Source organism: Grammomys surdaster, unplaced genomic scaffold, assembly GCF_004785775.1.
Source record: "Grammomys surdaster isolate TR1022 unplaced genomic scaffold, NIH_TR_1.0 262, whole genome shotgun sequence".
NCBI lineage: Eukaryota > Metazoa > Chordata > Mammalia > Rodentia > Muridae > Grammomys > Grammomys surdaster.
Window position 1 is genome coordinate 2,794,687 of NW_021604703.1, and position 19,475 is coordinate 2,814,161.

Genomic DNA, 19,475 nt, shown 5'->3' on the forward strand with positions numbered 1-19,475 from the left:
GAAACTCTCCATAATATATGAACTTCCACAAGCCTCAAATTATTTTAAAATAAGTTTATAAATTATTCATCTCATGCTTTTGCCTACATTTTATTGTTTATGATTATTCTATTAACTAGATCATAAAAAAGAGCACAGGGTCAGAAGGACACAATTAAGTGAAGCCCATCACAAACAATATGCCTGACGACTGCCTCTGGGTACATGCCAGGACCACCTCACAAGTACTTGACCATGTGTGTAACCAATGTGCACAGTCACACCATTCAGTACAGGATTCACACCCTGAATAGAGGAACAGACACACAGAATAGCATGGAAGCAGGATGGAATCCTAGTGATCGAAGCTAGAAAGAAATCCTAACAAGGCACAGCACAGAAGAGCCCTGAAGCCCTTACACTGTGAGTAAGCCAAACACAGAAGCACAAATAATGGACAGTTTTGTTCCTTATGTGCAGTACGTAGCACAGTCAAGTGTCAACTTTTATCATGTATATTTTATCATATAAAGATGTAAAAAATAAATGAATCATCAAAATAAAGGCATGTGCTCAGCCCTAACTGGGAAGTGAAGGATCTCAGAAACAAACTGGCTATAAATGCCACCTAGTGGCCATTTACAGATAGCCACTTCCATCATCCGTGAGGTAGCTCGCTCCTGCTTTTTCTCAGCATCTGGCTTTTCTCTAGATACATGCATGGCAGGTTGGTTCCTCTGGGTTTCCCCAAGACTCTAAAGGCTGGGTCTACAAGCCTTCTGCCTGCTGCACAGGGAGCTAATACCAGTGAGAGCTCTTGTACACGGTGTGGGAGTGTCCGGAAGCCACCGGGAAGCTCCTCACCACCATCAATTGGGACTTTATCCTAGAAATTTTTTCTTAGCAGACACAAGTCCTCTGAAATATTACTTTTAAATGTCAATGTTAGGAGCCAACACATGGCTCATCAGGGAGAATATTTGCCATGCAAGCGTGACAAGAATTTGAGTCCTAGAATCAGAGTGCAAGGAGAGTAGTGACTCCCACAGGTGTCCTCTGACCCAAATGCACTGTGGCCCATGAGTGCTTGCACACACACACACGCACACACACACACACAGAGATACTTTAAAGATCGATGTTAGAGGCTATTGCCTGACAGGAAGCAAGTGCTGTGGTCCCCAGCCTGCCTTAGCCGACAGGAGTCTCTGTGAGAACTTACCTTCCTCAAGCTTTTTCTTCAGCTCTTCTATTTCTTTCTGAAATTGGCGAAGCAGAGCATCCTTCGGGTCTTCATTAATTCTAGCTTTGTTTTTAATGTTCTTGGCGCGGTTGGCATACCGCAAGGTACTGATGGTTTCATCATAATTATAATCTGCTGGCCCAATATTTGCACACTGTTGAATTAGAAACGTAAGTCATTCTACATTCTAACACCACTGTTACCAGAACATGCCCAAAGCCCACATGTAATCTGGCCTTCTTTAAACTGGTATCAATCATACACGTATGGACATGATCCAAGCAAGGGCAAGTATACAGCACATTACACAGAGAAGAGAGACTGATCTGTAACGTGCTACTCACATCAATTACAGGCATCAGCTAGAATCTTAACTCTGCCTTTTGTGAACTAACCGCCATGACTGCCATCTTACCATCATGGTTTTTGAGTTCCCTCCTAAGGAATCCTGCAGGAGACGGGTCAGTTTAGAGTTCCGATACGGCACATGAGTGCTTTTTCCATCCACCAAGGCAGAAATGACGTTGCCCAGGGTGGACAATGAAAGGTTGATTTTGGTAGCTTCCTTGAGGCGCTGTCCTGTGGCCCCAGTTTTTGCTTGTCTTTCTGACCCCTAGCAATAAACAGACAAAAATTGGGCTAATTTTTTAAAATCAAGAATGTGCTTTTTCAAGTCTGTTTTTTTAAAAAGTAAAATATCTCATATGACATCTGAAATTCACTTCAAAATAAAGAGGGAAGAAGTGAGTAAGAATAGACAAAAAAAAGCCTGGCCAGGAGCTGACAGATGTTGACATTGGGTGACATTATGATACTATATCCACTTTCGGATATCCCATAATAATAAGCACTTTGAAATTACATGTATCCATACCTCTGAGTTAATTTTTATTAACAGGGAAATGGACCCCAGAGAAGAACTTAAGTAGCACCTGGGACTTACAGCAAGATCTACAAGGTGGAGCTTCCCCATCCTGACGTGCATGTTTCCATCCACACCTTTCTCGCTGCACTCTATAGTGATTGTAAAGATGGCGTGGGATCGGGAGCTGTGCTCGTTCATATTAGTCGCACCAACAGAACCTTTAACAAAGAAAAGAAACCTGTAAAATTTAACACAGTGCCTTTATGTTTACTTTGTTAGACAGGATATGGTGTGCTGTAGCCCAGGCTATCCTTAAACTTTGGTCTCCTATCTCTACCTCTTGACTACCACCATGCCTATTTTATGCAGTGCTGGGGGTTGAACAAGGGCTTTATGCATACTAAGTAAGCAATGTACCAACTGAGCTATCCTCAGCCCAGAGAGTAGCTTAACTAATTAAATACCCACAACATTTAAAATGGTTTCATCACAGTCAAAGCCAGTAACTATGTCTAACTATTAACCACAGGTTGTGTTTGGCCATTGTATACTTCTTTTATAATTCACACTATAACCAAATAATCTGTGATGTACTCACATTATAACATAATCACAGCATAAAATTCTAAACTTCACTCAAAAATGCTACTACTATCTAAAGATTGTAACTGTCTCTGAAGCTGAACATACTGGTGTCGACTCAGGAGGCTGAGGCAGGAGGGCGTGTCAACTCAGGTAACCCAGGCCACCTCGATAACATAGCAAGACCTTCTCTCTCTTGAAAAAAAAAGAAAAGATTACACCACACAAAAAACAAACAAACAAAAAACAAAAATGTGTTAACAACAACAACAAAACCAAACCTGCTGATGACTTAAGCCTCCTTAGAGAATTATGTTTGAGACTCCAAACCATAAATGGATTTGCACACACACATCAGGGAGAATCAGGGTACCACTGTTTGAAGCTGTGAGTCCCTGAAAGACCTGGCACTATAACCTGTAACTATATAGGCTGTAAATCTACTGTGGGAGAGCTAAGTTACTACACAGCCACTGAAAACATGAGGTGGATCCACAACCATTAACATCAAAAGACACCAACACCACAGGAACTTTTCACAACACCAAGAGGTGGGCATGATGCCGCATGCCCTGAATCCCAGTGCTCAGGAGGCAGAAGCATCTCTGTGAGCCTGCTTCATCTACATATCAAGTTCCAGGCCAGCCAGGGCTATGTGTGAGACTGTATCAAAAAGAAAACCAAACATTTCAACACATGCTAAAACAGGGTGGAGGTTCATTCTTGTAATCCTAGTATACAGGAGGCTGAGGCAGGAGGATTACAAGTTTGAGGCTAGCGTGGGCAAGATAGCTCTGTCTGGCCTAAAACTCCTATGTAGACAAGACTCAGCGATCAAACTCAGCGATCCCACTGCCTCTACCTCCTAAACACTTAAAGGTATAAGCCATCATACCTGGTAAAATGTTTCTTCTCTAGAAGAAAAATCTAAAACAATTACTAGAAAGTGAAAATGTTATTTAACTTTGCTTTTCTTTTCAACAGAAGTGAAGCAGTATAGATTCTGACTAATTCAGACTAAGAGCCTAGGTTCACTACCACTTGGCAATTATATTACCTTAGAGATGGTGTTTAAACTATGCCTTGTGCTCCCAAATCACCATGGACTACAGTGAAGACTAAGCGATCATTCCCAAAGCACAGAGCAGAAGCCCCTCCTACTCACTAAGTGTTCAATCAAAATGTCACCACAACTTTAACTTGTCCAGTAGTGGGGATGGCGGGTGCCTGCCTTTAATCTCAGCATTCACAGGTAGAGACAGGCAGATCTCTGAGTTTGAGGCCAGCCTGGTCTACACAGTGAGTTCCAGGACAGCCAGGGCTACACAGAGATACTTGTCTTGAAAAAAACAAAACAAAACAAAACAAAAAAGATTTTAACTAGCAAAACTGCTTTTAATACCAACACTTGGAAGGTAAAGGCAGGAGGAGCTCTGTGAGTTCAAGGCTAACCAAGAATATATAGAAAAAGCCTGTCTCAAAGACTGACACTATTAAGAGTGCTAGAGAATTGGTCTTGGTGGTACATGTGGAGGTTTTTTTTGTTTTGTTTAAGATTTATTTATTTCATGTATGTGAGTACACTGTCAATGTCTTCAGACATACCAGAATAGGGCATTGGATCCCCATTACAGATGGTTGTAAGCCATCATGTGGTTGCTGGGAATTGAACTCAGGACCTCTGGAAGAGCAGTTAGTGCTCTTAACTGCTGAGCCATCTCTCCAGCCCTGGTATATGTATTTAATACCAGCACTTGGAAGGTAAAGGCCAGGAGGAGCTCTGTGAGTTTGAGGCCAGCCAAACAGCTAAGGACATATAGAGAAAGCCTGTCTCAAACAAACAAACAAACAAGCTTGAGAGATGACTCTGCAGTTACAGAGTGTTGACTGTTCTTCCAGCAGACTTGGATTTGGTTTCCAGAACCACATGACTGATCACAATTGTCTGTAACTCCAATTCCAGGAAGTCTGATGCCCTCTTCTGGCCTTTGTGGGCACTGCATACATGTGGTGCACTTACATACATGCAAGCAAAACATTCATACACATAAAATAAAAATTTTTTTTAAAAGATTGGTACTAATGAAAAGAAACTTTAGTCAACATGAAAAACACTCTGTGCTACTGTCCATTCAGATATATCCCCTAGTTAGTAAATAAAATGAGTGGGCTTAAAACAAAAAACTCGTCAGGCAGTGGGGGTGCACGCCTTTAACCCCAGCACTCAGGATGCAGAAGCAGGTGGATCTAGGTGAGTTCAAGGCCAGCCTACAGAGCAAGATCCAAGGTAGACAAGGCTACACAGAGAAACCCTGTCTCAAAAAACAAAGCCAAACCAACAACTAATAATAATAAAATAAAAGACTAAAACTTCAACCTCTATATAAAAAGTCATCTTATCTGCTTCTCGACCAGAACTCAGATGGACACTCCATCACAGGAACACAGCACACTTACGGTTTTTGTGGCCTAGAGTCATGATTCGATCCATGTCGTCAGCGTTGTTGACTACATACGCTGATAAATCTTTGATATATACTCCCACGTCAGGCCTTTCTTTAACCTAAAATACAAAAGTCATGCCTAAGACTTCTGTTTCTAACAGTAAGCGTTTGAGTTCCTCCGAGTATCCACTGCTGCACATGGGAAGGTACTAGGTAGGGTAGACATGAGCCACGCCTGCACTCACGGAGTGATAAAGCATAAGAATATAAGGGAATCCTGCACACACAGTTATCTGTGATGGAGCCATGAAGAAAATACAGGGCAGTCTAAGAAAGTAGTTCATGGTTCTCTCCTTCTACCATGTGGTCTCAGGGATCAAACTCAGGTGCTCAGGTTCAGTGGCAAGTCCCTTTACCTGTTGAGCACTTGGGAATGTATTCAGGGACAAGCTAGTGAAAGGAACAGGGTATCTGCCAAAGTTCCTGCCTGACCCAGCAGCCACACTTCAGTGACTTATGCCCAAACTGGTGTGTGGTGTACACTTGTAAGACATGACATATAATTTGGCAGGCAGTCTATTCTCACTTTTATTTTAACTCTAATTCCATCCTTACCTCCAACCTCTGTGTCTGATCTTTGCCCAAAAGGTCTCGAACTTCCTCATTATATATCTCCAAGTATGACACACGAACCAAAAACCTGTAAGGACAATGGTGGAACAGTCAGTGTCTGAAAGGTGGTTATAATTTCCATGCCTCTAGGTCTTTCTGGTCGGAGCCTCTCAATATTATGAAACGGATGCAATCTCACCTTGTGTCGCCCTCTGCCTTTGCGATGTGACCGAATATGTGAGCAAATGAGTTGGGGATAACCCCTCTGAGCCCTGGCACTGCGCGGACACCTTCCATGGTGAAAGTCTTGCCTGTCCCAGTCTGTCCATATGCAAAGATGGTACCTAAGAATGGTGCAGACCGTCTGTTACTCCAGAGTCTGATGAATCTTAAAACTAAGCCTTTTGATCCTGTTATGTAACATATCCCCTGAATTAAAACTCCATTCTACACCTTGGCACAACAGTACACATCTACAATGCCAGCAGTAGAAAAGAAGAGGTAGAGGTCACTACAAGTTTGAGGGTAGCCTGGGCTATATGGCACATTCCAGGTCAGTTGGGGCTACATAGTATGACTCTGGGCTACATAGTAAGACTCTACCTTAAAAAAAATTGAACAAAAACATATTCTAGTATATGTTTGCCCTTTAGTATCAACATATACAATAGGTGTTATGCCAAATAAGCAAAAAATTGTTAAAGCACCATGATCAACAAAACATTCCTAATAAACTTTAAAAAGTATCCTAAGCCCTAAATGCAAAATTCTTACACTGGTTGGGCCTGGTGATACATGCTTTTAATCTCAACACTCAGATTTTAAAACAGGCAAAAGGATTTCTGGGATTTTGAGGCTAGATTGGTCTACATAGTGAGTTACAGGCCAGCCAGGGTTCCACAGTGAAATCCTGTCTCAAAGAAAAAGCCGGGCAGTGGTGCCGCAAGCCTTTAATCCCAGCACTTGGGAAGTAGAGGCAGGCGGATTTCTGAGTTCGAGAGTTCGAGGCTAGCCTGGTCTACAGAGTGAGTTACAGGACAGCCAGGGCTATACAGGGAAACCCTGTCTCGAAAAACCAAACCAAACCAAACAAAAAAAGAAAAAGAAAATAAAAGTCACACTGCAGTTAGTTCTAAGATACTAAGTTGGAAGGAGTCATTAAACTGGAGGCAGTAAAACACAGCACAGACTGCAGCAGGCATTAGAGCAGGAACCTCTGAGTCTATCATACCTGAACTCCTTAACCATCTGACCTTAGATTAACTTCCTAGAGATAAAACAAGAGTGAGATGACTTGCTCCACATACCAACAGTAAGAATCAAATGAAGCTATTGACTGACATCGAGGAATCAACACACGCCTGGTTGAGAATATCGGTAAAATGGTATTTTCTTCTTTTGAATCCTAAAATAATTCACTATTTTAAAAGAAACTGTCTAAAGTAACAGTTGTGAAATACTATTAACTAGAAAAGTGATAATTATTATAGGTGACCGGTTATGACTTACACTTTTTTTTTTAAGATTTATTTATTATATATGAGTACATTATAGCTGTCTTTAGACACACCAGAAGAGGGCATCAGATCCCATTACAGATGGTTGTGAAGCCACCATGTGGGTGCTGGGAATTGAACTCAGGACCTCTGGAAAAGCAGTCGGTGCTCTTAACCACTGAGCCATCTCTCTAGCCCCGACTTATACTTCTTAATGTACCTACCCATTTAACAAGTATTCTCCACCCATGCCTAAGCATGACATGGACGAGGCACCAAGAACAAAGTGACAAATAGGGCGAATACAAACTCTGGTCTTATGGTGGAGAAACAAATCTAGACAGAAGTACAGACATAATCTGGCCAGGGGTGGCTGGGAAGGAAGAAGATGAGGTCAGGAAATTCTCTTCACAGGAGGTGAGCTTACACTAAGATTCAAAAAGTGCAAGAACCAGAAGGTGGAGAGGAGAGCAAAGACTCCTAGGAACTGGAGCAGCCAGGATGGGAAGGAGAGATGAAAATGGAGGATGGACCCACAGAGAGCAGAGAGACTCACAGGACCCTGATCACACCAGCTCACTGTGAAGCAGCATGATAGTCCTGTCAGAGCTGCAGCCTCAGATCACTGTGGAGACACAGCGAGTTAGAGAGCTGGGGCAGTTGGCCAGGACTCTGCAGAGTGAACCTGAATGTGAATGCCAGGTTTCGGGAGACGACGGTACGGCCATGCCAGCACACTGGCTTCAGTGCATTTGGCTCTGACGGGGACAGCCACACTGAGAAGGCTCTGCACACACAGCACTGGGGTCCATCAGAGTTGTCTATACTTAGCTGTTGATTTTGCTGTGAACCTAAAACTGCTCTAAGAATACAGTCTACTATTATTTCTTGACATTGGGTCTTGCTATGTTTCCCAGGCTAATCTTGAACTCTTGGTTTAGGTGATCCTCCTACCTTGGCCTTCCAAGTAGCTGGTATAGGCTTGCATCACTGAACCTAGCTAACACTATTTTAAAACAGGTAAAGATTAGTAACTACCCTTGAGAATTCTAAATATTACACCCAAATTACATTGTAGTAATGGAGAATGAATTGCACTGTGTTACATCATTCCTAAGTATTATCTCTTCCAAACTGTCCTACATAGTGAAACACTAGCTAAAACAGGGGGTTGGGGGTGGGCTGGAGAGATGGCTCAGCAGTTACGAGCACTGGCTGCTCTTCCAGAGGTCTTGAGGTCAATTCCCAGCAACCACATGGTGGCTCACAACCATCTGTACCAGGATCTGATGCCCTCTTCCGGTACATACATAAAAGAAATTTTTTAAAAAATGTTTTTTAAGCCGGCCGGTGGTGGCGCACGCCTTTAATCCCAGCACTTGGGAGGCAGAGGCAGGCGGATTTCTGAGTTCGAGAGTTCGAGGCTAGCCTGGTCTACAGAGTGAGTTCCAGGACAGCCAAGGCTATACAGAGAAACCCTGTCTCGAAAAACCAAAAAAAAAAAAAAAAATGTTTTTTAAAAAGGCAAATTCAGAAAATGTGCTCAGAGATTTCTCAGTAATTGATAGAAAAGCTGTCCATCCCAGCAAACCAACTGACGAAAGTTACCTCTGCCTCAGCAGCAGAACACACAACCTTCTCACACAGACACAAGCATTTAATAATAAATTACATTCCAGGAAAGAAAACAATAACCTCATTAGACTCTAATCACATGAAGTATGTTTGCTATCTAAAATGAAAATTGGACAAGAATCTAAAGAAGACCGCTGGAAAACCCTCAAAACATCTAAATAGCACATACAGGTAGAGTATCAAAGAAGGGGCTGGGATGGCTGGTTCAACTGGTAAAGTGCTTGCCGCACAGGCACACGGACCTGAGTTCAGTCACAACAGATAAGCCAGAGGTGGGGCATGTGCCTGGATTCAAGTGCTGGGCAGGTGTGGATGGAGGACCCCGGGCTCACTAGACAGCCTGCCCAGTTCTCAGTCTCAGAAACCAAGGGAGATCCTCCTGAAGACTAGCACTCAAGGTTGACCTCTGGTCTTCAAACACGTGTGCATAATACACATGCATGCACATTGGCACACACATGAGGGCACAAATACATAAACACACACACTCAAAGTAAAACAGAAAAACCTAGTGACAAACTTCAAAAGAACAAAACTACATTTGAAAATATGTAATATTACATTCCTGCAAGAAAGAAAAGACAGTCAGATAAGCAAAACAAATACCTGTGAGCAAACTGAACTAGAAGAGAGGCTTCCTCAGTCTGACGGAGACCGTGTGTGGGAACTTACAGCTAACATGAGGTTCACCCTCAGCTCAGGAGCAAGACAACAATGTCCACTCTTCCAACTGTGCTCTACACTTACTGAATTTTCTGGCCAGGGTTTCAGGCAACAAAAGTAAATTAAAGGCAAAAGACTACAAAGAAAAGTAAAAACTGCCTTTACTGGCAGACAATATAATTATGCATGTAGAAAATCCTAGAGAAAAATTTTTTTTTAAAGCATAAAGGTCTAGATTTTGAACTCCAGCCCCTAACCCAGGGCCAAACACTAAAATGTGACAAGAATGATTAAGTTTAGCAAGCTTGCAGAATATGAGGTCGATATGAGACAGCACTTTGTGCCATTAGGATGACACTACTAAAATGACAATAACAGATGCTGACAAGGGCACTGGGAAACTGGAACCTTCACATTGCTGGAAGGAATGTAAATGACAATGTCATTATGAAATACACTTTGGCAGGTCTTCAAAAGGTCAAAGAAAGTAACCCCATGACTCAGCAACTCCACTCCTAGGTGTGTAGGTTCAGAAAAGTTAAAAGCTTGTACAAGAATATGCTAAGCAACATTACTCCTAATAGGTAGAAAGTAACAATAGCCCAAATGTTCAACAGATGAATGTACAAACAAAAAGTATCTATATGAGGGAATACTATTTGGTGATGACATGAATGAATGAATACTGATATACTCTACAATAAGAATGAACACAGAAAACACTATGCTTAATCAAAGAAGCCAGATAAAAGATTATGCAGAATGTGAGCCTCTTTTATGAAATGCCAGGGCAGGAAACTCCAACAGAGTAGTGGCGTTGAGCGGACTGAAGTGGCTGAAACATGGACCCAGATTCCCTCTTGGGTTGCTGGAAACAGTCTAACAACAGGGAGTGGCGACAGTTTGCACTCCATGATCCACTGAAAACATATTAATCCTATACTGTGAATGATGAGTGAATTTATGTCACTTAAATTTTAACTTAATAAAAACTACTTAAAATTAAATGTATTTCTGTATATTAATAACAATACTTAATTCCAATATGAAATTATGCAAAAAATTCTATTTACAACAAAATGCCAACTAGTTGGCAAGAGAGATGGCTGAGTAGGTAAGACACTTGCCACCAAACCTGACACCTGAGTTTGATTCCAGGAATCTCCATGGTGGAAGGCAAGAATGGCTCCCTGAAGTTGTCTTCTGATTGCTGTATGAATGCCTTGGCATACATGTCCTCACATAAGAAATTTCTTAAGTTCATAAGAATCATGTAAAAACTATTAAAAGAAGTGAAAGGTTTTAAGTGAGCAAGACAGAGTCGTGTTAATGAAACATAAGATGCAGTACTGTCAATAGAGGATTTAAACACAACTGTGATCAATACCCAAAGGTATTTCATGGAAACTGCTAAGGTGGTTATAAAATCTAGAGGAAAACACAAAGGGCAAAACCAGCTGTGGAAACAGACAGGCTAAAAAGCCAACCAAGCTGGAGAATGGTTACTACCTCATGGCTGCTACCTAACTTCAACAGTACTCTAAAACTATCAAGGCAGACTGGACACGGATCAGAACAAGCAGTTCAAAAGTAAGCACGGACACACATTTAGGTCAATTGATTCTGACAACCCCCACCCCACAAAAGCCATTTCAATATCAAAAGAAGGAACTTCTTGCTGTTTTGTGGATTTTTCCTCCTCCACCCCCCAGAGAAGGTTCTTCTGTGTAGCCCTGGCTCCCCTAGAACTCCGCTTTGCAGACCAGGCTGGCCTCATACTCAGAGATCTGCCTGCCTTTCCTCCCAAGTGCTGAGATCAAAAGCACAATGCTGGAACAACTGGACGGACAGACGGACACACACACACACACACACACTTACTTCCCATTTGACAATAGTTTCTAGGTAGCTATCCAAGACAAATTTTACATCTTTACAAAGGCATACAGCAGCACTATTTATCTAACAAAAAAAAATCTAGACTTCAATCAACTGGTAAAAGTGTAGTGCATTACATACAATGGAATGCAATTCAGAGGTGGAGGCTGGAGAAGCAAAAAGAAGTTCAAGAGTTCAAGGCTAGCCTCAACTACTAACAAGTTTAAGGTCAACCTGGGAAATATGAGACCCTGTCTCAATAAAGCAGCACAACTCAGCAGTTCACACACACACACACACACTAAATGAGGTATGGTGGCACAAGCCTTTAATCTGAGCACTAGAGAGGCAGAGGCAGGAAGACAGGAAGATCTCTTGAGGTCAGCCTGGTCTACAGATGACAACCAGAGCTACAGAGAGAAATCATCTTTAAAAACCAAAACCAAACTAACCATCCAAAATAAAATAAAGTAGATAGGGGCTGGAGAGATGGCTCTGCAATTAAAAGCCCTTTAAGCTCTTCCAGAAGACCTAGATACAGTTACTAGAAGGAACTCACATGGTGGCTCACAACCCAAAGCCCTCTGTGGCCTCTTGAGGGCACCAGGTATGCACATGGTCCACATACTTACAGGCAAACCCTCACTCATACACATAAATACAAATAAATAAATCTTTTTTTTTCTGAAGTCACAAAGTTACTGATAATATATATAAAGACAGTGTAAAATTAAAAACACTACACAAAAAGAAAGAAAACTGCTTTTTAAAAGGTAGCATTTTATGGGCTGGAGAGGTGGCTCAGGAGTTAAGAGCACTGGCTGCTCTCCTGAGGTCCCAGGTTGGATTCTCAGCACCTACAAAGTGGCTCACAACCCTGGAACTCCAGTCCCAGAATTGCCTGCCCTCTTTTGACTTCCAAGAGCACCGAAAGCAGGTAGAGCAAGCGCAGACGTACATGAAGGCAATATACTCCAACACAGAAGATAAACATAAATCTTTGAAAATAACAGGATGGCATTTTATGATGTCATCTAAATGAATTTTCAAAGGGACAAAACTACCGTGATGTGATGGCAGGTCAATGGCTGCAGGTGGGGGCTGCAAAAGGGGAGGGGAGGAGCGCTGGAGATGACACTGGCGTCCTATACAGGACCTGAGGGAGGCCTCACAATCGTCTGTTACCATGACTCATCAAGCTGTAGTTGTGATACATAAACTGCCTATTTTACCGGGTATTACTCATACAACAATAAAACTCGTGTGTGTGTGTGTGTGTGTGTGTGTGTGTGTGTGTGTAAAGCAAGCTGCATAGTCACTCACCATTGTAGCCTTCCAGAACAGAATCAATAATTGGTCTTGCAGTTAAGTTATACACATCAAGTTGTTTACTTTCTGGTCCAAACACAGTATCGAAAGTAAATGTCTTTGGAGGTTCGTTGGAGGAGTCGGTCTTATGGACTGTGATAGTCCCCCTCATCTCATCCACGCTGACGGCCTGTCTATAGCACATGGCTTTCTCTCTCTCGTTGAGAGGCCGGCACCTAACAACCACCTTCACGTTATCACAGCTTTCCGGCTTCTCCGATTTATTGATCTGGTGGAGACAGTGTTTATAAGGAATGAAAAGAACATTCATTTTGCCCAAAATATAGTTGGAAAAGACTTTTCCACCTCAGCACCCTGAATGTGCTAAGACGTCACAAGTCTCTGTTAAATACAATTAAAGAACCCTACATACACAGAAAGAATTTATCAGGATACAAACGGAGAATGTTTCTTTTGCAATACAAAAGAGGGGAGAGAAAACTCTAATTTACATCTGTAGCAAATGCTTTGAGTGCAGAAAATGAGCTAGTATACACATCATTAGCTCAACAGGACACAGCATCCTCTCAAGTTCCTGCCTGCAAAAAACCACTCGTGACCATGGTTGGCAAGCTTTATTAAGAATGTATGAGGTCAAGCTGGGTGCTGTGGTGCACACCTTTGATCCCAGAACTCTAAGAGGCAGAGGCAGGTGGATCTCTGTAAGTTTGCAACCAGCCTATATAATATAGTGAGACCCTGTCTCAAAACAAACCAATAAGGTTTGAGGTCCTTCGCTCTCCGATGACATCCAGTTTCATTTCCTAGAATGCATTTGTAAAATTTTTACCATACATACATGGCTTACCTCTCTACACAAGACAAGGACAGAGAAGGCCAATGACATACAGAGAAAAATGTCTTATGAACGTTTATATAAAGTTTCGATTTTCAAAATTTTACATGAAAAAGAAACTAAGTCCGATCCTATTAGTATCAATATGCTTCTCTCCAGTTTCGCCTTCGTCGTCCTAGGCTAGGTAACCATCACCTGGGCCCTGCATTAGTCTCTTAATTATGTACGCTCCTGAATCTAATTAAACTGCCCTTCAGTCTGTTCTCTTACACGATGGTGTAAACACAAACCAAATGACATTATTCTTCAATGTAAAAATGTCTCCAGATGACAAGCCAAAAAATGTTAAGGTATTTCAGAAAAGTCTCTAGGCTTCACCAAATACTCTTCCTCCTATCAGCAGCAGAGTTTCCTGATCTTTTCTTCACTGTGGGCTTTCCTGGAGTCCTTCTGCCTAGAACATTCCTCATACCCTTCTTCACTTAAATAACATCTATTTTATCCTGCAGTTTTCAGCTCAGCAGCCACTTCCTCAGGGAACACTTCTCTGACTAGGTCAAATGCTTTTTTTATTTAATAGACTCAGAGAGAGAGCACACTTAGGGCTTTTAAAGGATACAATTTTTCTCTGGCTTACTCCTTGACAGATGTCTATCACTGTATTTTCATCTGAGATCCAAACAAGGAATCAAGGGTCTGAATTCAGCCCATAAAATTATTTTAGCTGCCTCAAAGTATTTTGTTTAGTTTTGATACAGGGTCTCATGAAGCACAGGACAACCTAAACTCATTATGAAACCAAGGATAACTTTGAACTTGAGACAGGATTTCTACATGTAGCCTTGGATCTCCTGGAACTTACTCCATAGACCAGGCTGGCCTGAAACTCACAGAGATCTGTCAGCCTCTGCCTCCCCAGTGCCGGGTTTAAAGTCGCCACCACTGCCTGGCAAGCCTTAAATTCTAAATCTTCCTCCCTCAACCTTTCAAAATGTTGGCCAGCTGGCTCAAAGTATTTTTAAGTATTTTAATCAGCTGCTAAAATTAAGAAATACAGCAATTTAAGTCTTTTGAAAACAAAAGTAGATCTGATATCTGTAGGCCAGCATTCTTTTAAAGAAACATTTTCCAATGAACCAGGTTCTATTTCTGCCATATGCCAATTACCCACTTCATTTATTAAGGCTGTCTTTTCTCTGTTAATGTATACGGTTTTTGCTTCTACCTCAAAAGACAAGCGTCTCTTCTCCAAAATCAAAATCTTGGTACATGAAGCTGGAGAGATGATGGGTCAGTGGTTAAGGGCACTTACTACTCTTGCAGAGGACCTGGGCTGGGTTTCCAGCAACCACATGGCAGCTTACCACTGCTTCTAACTCCAGTTCCAAATAGTCCCATGCCTTCGTCTTCCTTCCCCTGGCACGTGGTGCACAATACATGCATGCAAACACTCATATACATAAAATAAAAATTAAATCAAAAATACCTGGCAAGTTTTGCTCAACCAATATTACCACCCACATAGGTAACAGATATACGGCTAGTGCCCAATATTTATTGAATGAATACCCTGAAAGCAATAAATATAAGCAAACACTGAGCCTTCTGTGCTAAATGTCAAGCCCTGTCCTTCAAGTGTCCTGTGCGTTAATTTATTTCGCCTTTATAAAAACCCAAGAAGGAAAGTTTAATTGTGTAGAAACTAAGGGCTCAGACAATGTAAATAATCGTCGGAGGCCCCGTAACCGATAAATAACCTACCATGGCTCAAGTCTTCTCCAATGAAACTTACAACCACCCCCTTATTATGGCACGATAACAAGCCGTGAAATCCTAGGAGGTAACCAAATCGCCACCGCGTACTCGCACAAAGACACCTACAGGTTACATTCTGCACCATAAGCTAAGGTGCCCGCTCGGAATGACAGCTTATACCCAGGGAAGTAGGGGGCCAGAGAGTGGACTCTGGGGTCGCGAGCATCTGCAAGACCATGGTGGCCACGCGCAGTCACCAAGCCCTCGCTGCCCGCGAGGTGCTTTTCTGTCTGGCAGCGCCGGCCTGGCGAGATGCAGCGCGTTCCGGGGCGACAGGGCGGGTCCTGGGCTGCCTCCGATGCGCCCTGGACCCCAGCCCCGCCGCCCCACCGCCCTTCCCCTCCGAGGCCTCGCGGCCCGGCCGCCCTGCCCCGCCCGCCGCGCGCTTCTATGGCAACGGCCGCGCCCCCGAGCAGGGCCGCCACGATGAGCCGAAACCCCCGTGACCAACTGGCCATCCTCACCGGCATGGTGGCCGCGTCCGGTGCTCCGCCAACGTCCCCGCTCCGGATGCAGCCCAACAACACCAGGTTTTGGGGCGAGGTTGGCCACAGGCGACCGAAACACCTTAGCGCTCCAGAGACTGCGGCTCACACAGCGACAGAGCGCAGTGCGCAGGCGCTCTCTGAGCTCGCCCCGCCCAATCTCGGGTCTCCTCGGCTCTTAAAGTACGCATGCGCAAGGGCTTTCCGCGTCCATCTCCATGGACGCCAGACAGGGGCAACGCCTGCAGATTGCTGCCATTCCTCTGCTCTGTAAAGCTGGTTCATGTTGAGGCCACCGGGACATCTGACCCGCTCAGATTGCCAGGAGCTTCTGGCTCTGGCAATGTCCTAAATATTAAAAACAACAGTGGACAGTAGTGCATCCTATTCTGATGAATCCTTATGAGGAATACCGAAGTTGGGTTCTGTTTGTCTCTACTATCTGCCTGCACCAACGGTTTGAATAAAAACTTGTAATACATGAACTTTGTCTGTTTTGAGTGTATGCATCTGTGCATTCCTCAACCATTAAATTGAGACTCGATTAGGCAGGAGAGGGCTTTTGTTTGGGGGATTGTGCATGGATTGTACCTCAGGCCTCAGGCTTGCTGCACAATGACCATGTTCTTGTTTAAAACTGAGCTCTTTGAAGGACATAGATTTATTTCTGTCCTGAGTTATCTGAGTAAAAAAGAAAGAAAACGGAAAGGGAGGAGGGAGAGGGAGAGAGAGAGAGAGAGAGAGAGAGAGAGAGAGAGAGAGAGAGAAAGAGAGAGAGGATTGCTCCTAATTATGGTGGAGAAGGTTTATTGAACATAAAAGGTAGAGCATAGCTAGACGCAGAGACAGAGGCATCTGGGAGAGTCCAAAGTGAACAGGACCCTGAACCAGCCATATGAGGAGAGTGTTGAGGGGAAAGAGGAGAGCATGGAGACCAACAGGCCAGGAAGGTAAAGGGGGGAAAAAACAGTAAAAAGGACCAGCATAGTCAAAATGGCTGGATTATACAGGGAAGAGCCCCAGAAGGGCAGCCCAGCACCTGGGCTGGTAGGGGTGCAGTATGCTAGCCAAACCTTGTAACAGGTAGGGAATGAGGGATGCTGGGAGAACATGGCAGCCAGCTCTGCTTTAATATGTGAAAAAGGCACCTCAGCCATTTGTTGGGAGTTTGAGACCCAACAGTGTCCAGCCCAGAAACTAGCTCAAAGTGGAAGCTCCGTTTGCTCGACAGAGCTGGTTTGGATTTCTCGGTTATGGGAGTTTGTTTTGGTTTTGGTTTGTCTTGGGGTGAGGGGTGGTCTCACTGGATAGACCAGGCTGACCTTGAACTCACAGCTATCTTTTGACTTACTAGTGCTGGCATCAAAGGCATCTTCATCACACCCAGAAGTTATAGGGGAGTTTAAGTTGCAAATAATTATAAAGTGTATTTTGTGTTACTGTTCAAAATGTTAGCCTTGGGGCTGAAGAGATGGCTCAGCAGTCAAGAGTATATACTGCTCTTGCAGAGGGCTGGACTTAGGGTCCCGGCACCCAGGTCAGGCATTCACAACTCCAGCTCTAGGGGAATCCTACGCCCTCTTCTGATCTCTGTGGGAACTGTACTCACATGCATATACCCACTCACAGGGACACACATATACTTAATTTTTAAAAAAGTCTTCCTTTCAAAGTTCCTCTTCAATACATCATCCAGTTGGTTTTGAATATTAGTAGAATGTTCTGTATTATTTCTCAAAGATGCTGAGTCAGAAAAGGTAAAATACCCATTTCTTATGATCATGTGGACCACCATTGCAGAGCTATTGCTAATGACAATCCCCTATCCTTTCATTTAAGTTTTCTACTTATTTATGTAAGCGTATGCTCCAATACTCATACACCATGGCTCATGTGTGGAGGTCAGAGAACACCTCTTAGGAGTTGGTCTCTTCTTTCCCTCTGTGGATCTCACTGATGGAGCTAAGGTAGTCAGTCTCAGTGCAAGCACCTCTACCTACTAAACAATCTTGCTGGCCACTAAAGTTTTTTTAGATTTATTTATTTATTTCATGTATATGTGTACACTGTAGCTGTTTTCAGACACCTCAGGAGAGGTTGAACCCTTATTAAAAGTAGGTTGCAAAAAATGTATGCCTATAGAATCTAGGTTCCTAGCTGTCCCTATTTTACTTTGTATAATCCTGCATTTGAATGCATGTTATGTTACATCATACTATACTACACGGAGATAGATAGGCCACCCCAAGCCTCTTGAGGCTAGACACTTTAGATGTTTTTTCCTCTTATGTTACATCTCTGAGATAGTATTTAAATGTTTGCTGAAAGAATGAAATTAATCCATTTTGAGTGTATTGCTTTACATTCAAATACCTTCTAGTAATCTAAAGGTTTTTAGTTGTGTAAAAATCAAATTATTAATACTATACGAACGTAAAAATTAAAGAAAAAAACGGCCATCGCACATCGTGTCCCACATGGGGAGCAGAAGACCTTTCAGAATGACGGTGCTTGTTAGTTTATTTCCTGTACCACCAGAGGACAGAGAGCTTCTCTGGAGTACGCCCAGCGTCTCATCTCTTACCACGGCCTAGCACAGAACCTGGCCCAGGAGAACCAATGATCCACCTCCCTCCACCCAACCTCTCCCCTGAGCATCAGTCCACTTGGATGCATAACAGATATTTTAAGTTTATTGTGTCAAGGTTTAAATCCTTTTCCCTAGTCCTCTTTGCCTCCCTCCCTCCCTCCTCACTTGTCCCTGTCACATATACACAGAAAGGCTCCATCTAGGCTTTCTCATCTCAACAAACAGAAGCAGAATTCTGACAACTGCTCTGCTCAAACCCCAGTCTCTTTCTTCTACACCATACTCGATCCTTCAACACGGCCCATTTAAGGATCTGCCTTAGAGTAAAACTCTCCAGTGCATTGCCATTCTCAGAGCCGGTTTCCATAGCAACATTCTTGAGGGGCAACAGCTGTGCCTTGGTTGAGTCCTTGCCTAGTAAGCCTGAATCCCTGGGTTACTAGATTCTAAGCACCACATAAAGCTGGAACAAACGGGAAGAGGCAGGAGAATTGGAAACTCAAGGTCATCCTCAGGTACATGCTATGTCTGAGACAACCTCAGATCCAGGTGACAATGGAGGTCAGGTGTGGTAAACCCAGCACTCAGGAGAAGTAGACACAGGTAGATATCTGTGAGTTCAAGCCTGGTGTGTATAGTGAGTTCCAGGTCAGAGCTGCACAATAAGACCCGTCTCAAACAAAACAAAAAGCAAAACAAAACAAACAAAAAATAATGAGGGGCTGGAGAGACTGCTCAGTGGGTAAGAGCACTGACTGCTCTCCCAGAGTTCCTAGCTTCAATCCTCATCCCCCACATAGTCACTCACACTGTTTGTAACTCCAGTTCCAAGGGATCCAATGCTCTCTTCTAGCTTCCATGGGCACCAGGCCTGCACTTGACTCACATGCAGACAAACATTTATACATATAAAAATAATAATTTAGCCGGGCGGTGGTGGCACACACCTTTAATCCCAGCACTTGGGAGGCAGAGGCAGGTAGATTTCTGAGTTCGAGGCCAGCCTGGTCTACAGAGTGAGTTC

At 43.2% G+C, this 19,475-nt stretch overlaps 1 protein-coding gene across 1 annotated transcript in view; it reads right to left on the minus strand.

The window, feature by feature from the left end:
• Window positions 1-15,979, minus strand: part of Kif3a (kinesin family member 3A) — a 30,508-nt gene extending 14,529 nt beyond the window's left edge. The window contains exons 1-8 of the mRNA XM_028775876.1: window positions 15,841-15,979; window positions 12,721-12,994; window positions 5,925-6,069; window positions 5,729-5,813; window positions 5,127-5,232; window positions 2,166-2,305; window positions 1,638-1,835; window positions 1,202-1,376 (exon numbers count right to left, since the gene is read on the minus strand). Coding sequence (XP_028631709.1) covers window positions 1,202-1,376; window positions 1,638-1,835; window positions 2,166-2,305; window positions 5,127-5,232; window positions 5,729-5,813; window positions 5,925-6,069; window positions 12,721-12,994; window positions 15,841-15,846 — 1,129 coding nt within the window. The 5' untranslated portion in view covers window positions 15,847-15,979. The remainder of the gene's footprint in view (window positions 1-1,201; window positions 1,377-1,637; window positions 1,836-2,165; window positions 2,306-5,126; window positions 5,233-5,728; window positions 5,814-5,924; window positions 6,070-12,720; window positions 12,995-15,840) is intronic.
• Window positions 15,980-19,475: the final 3,496 nt, after the last annotated feature.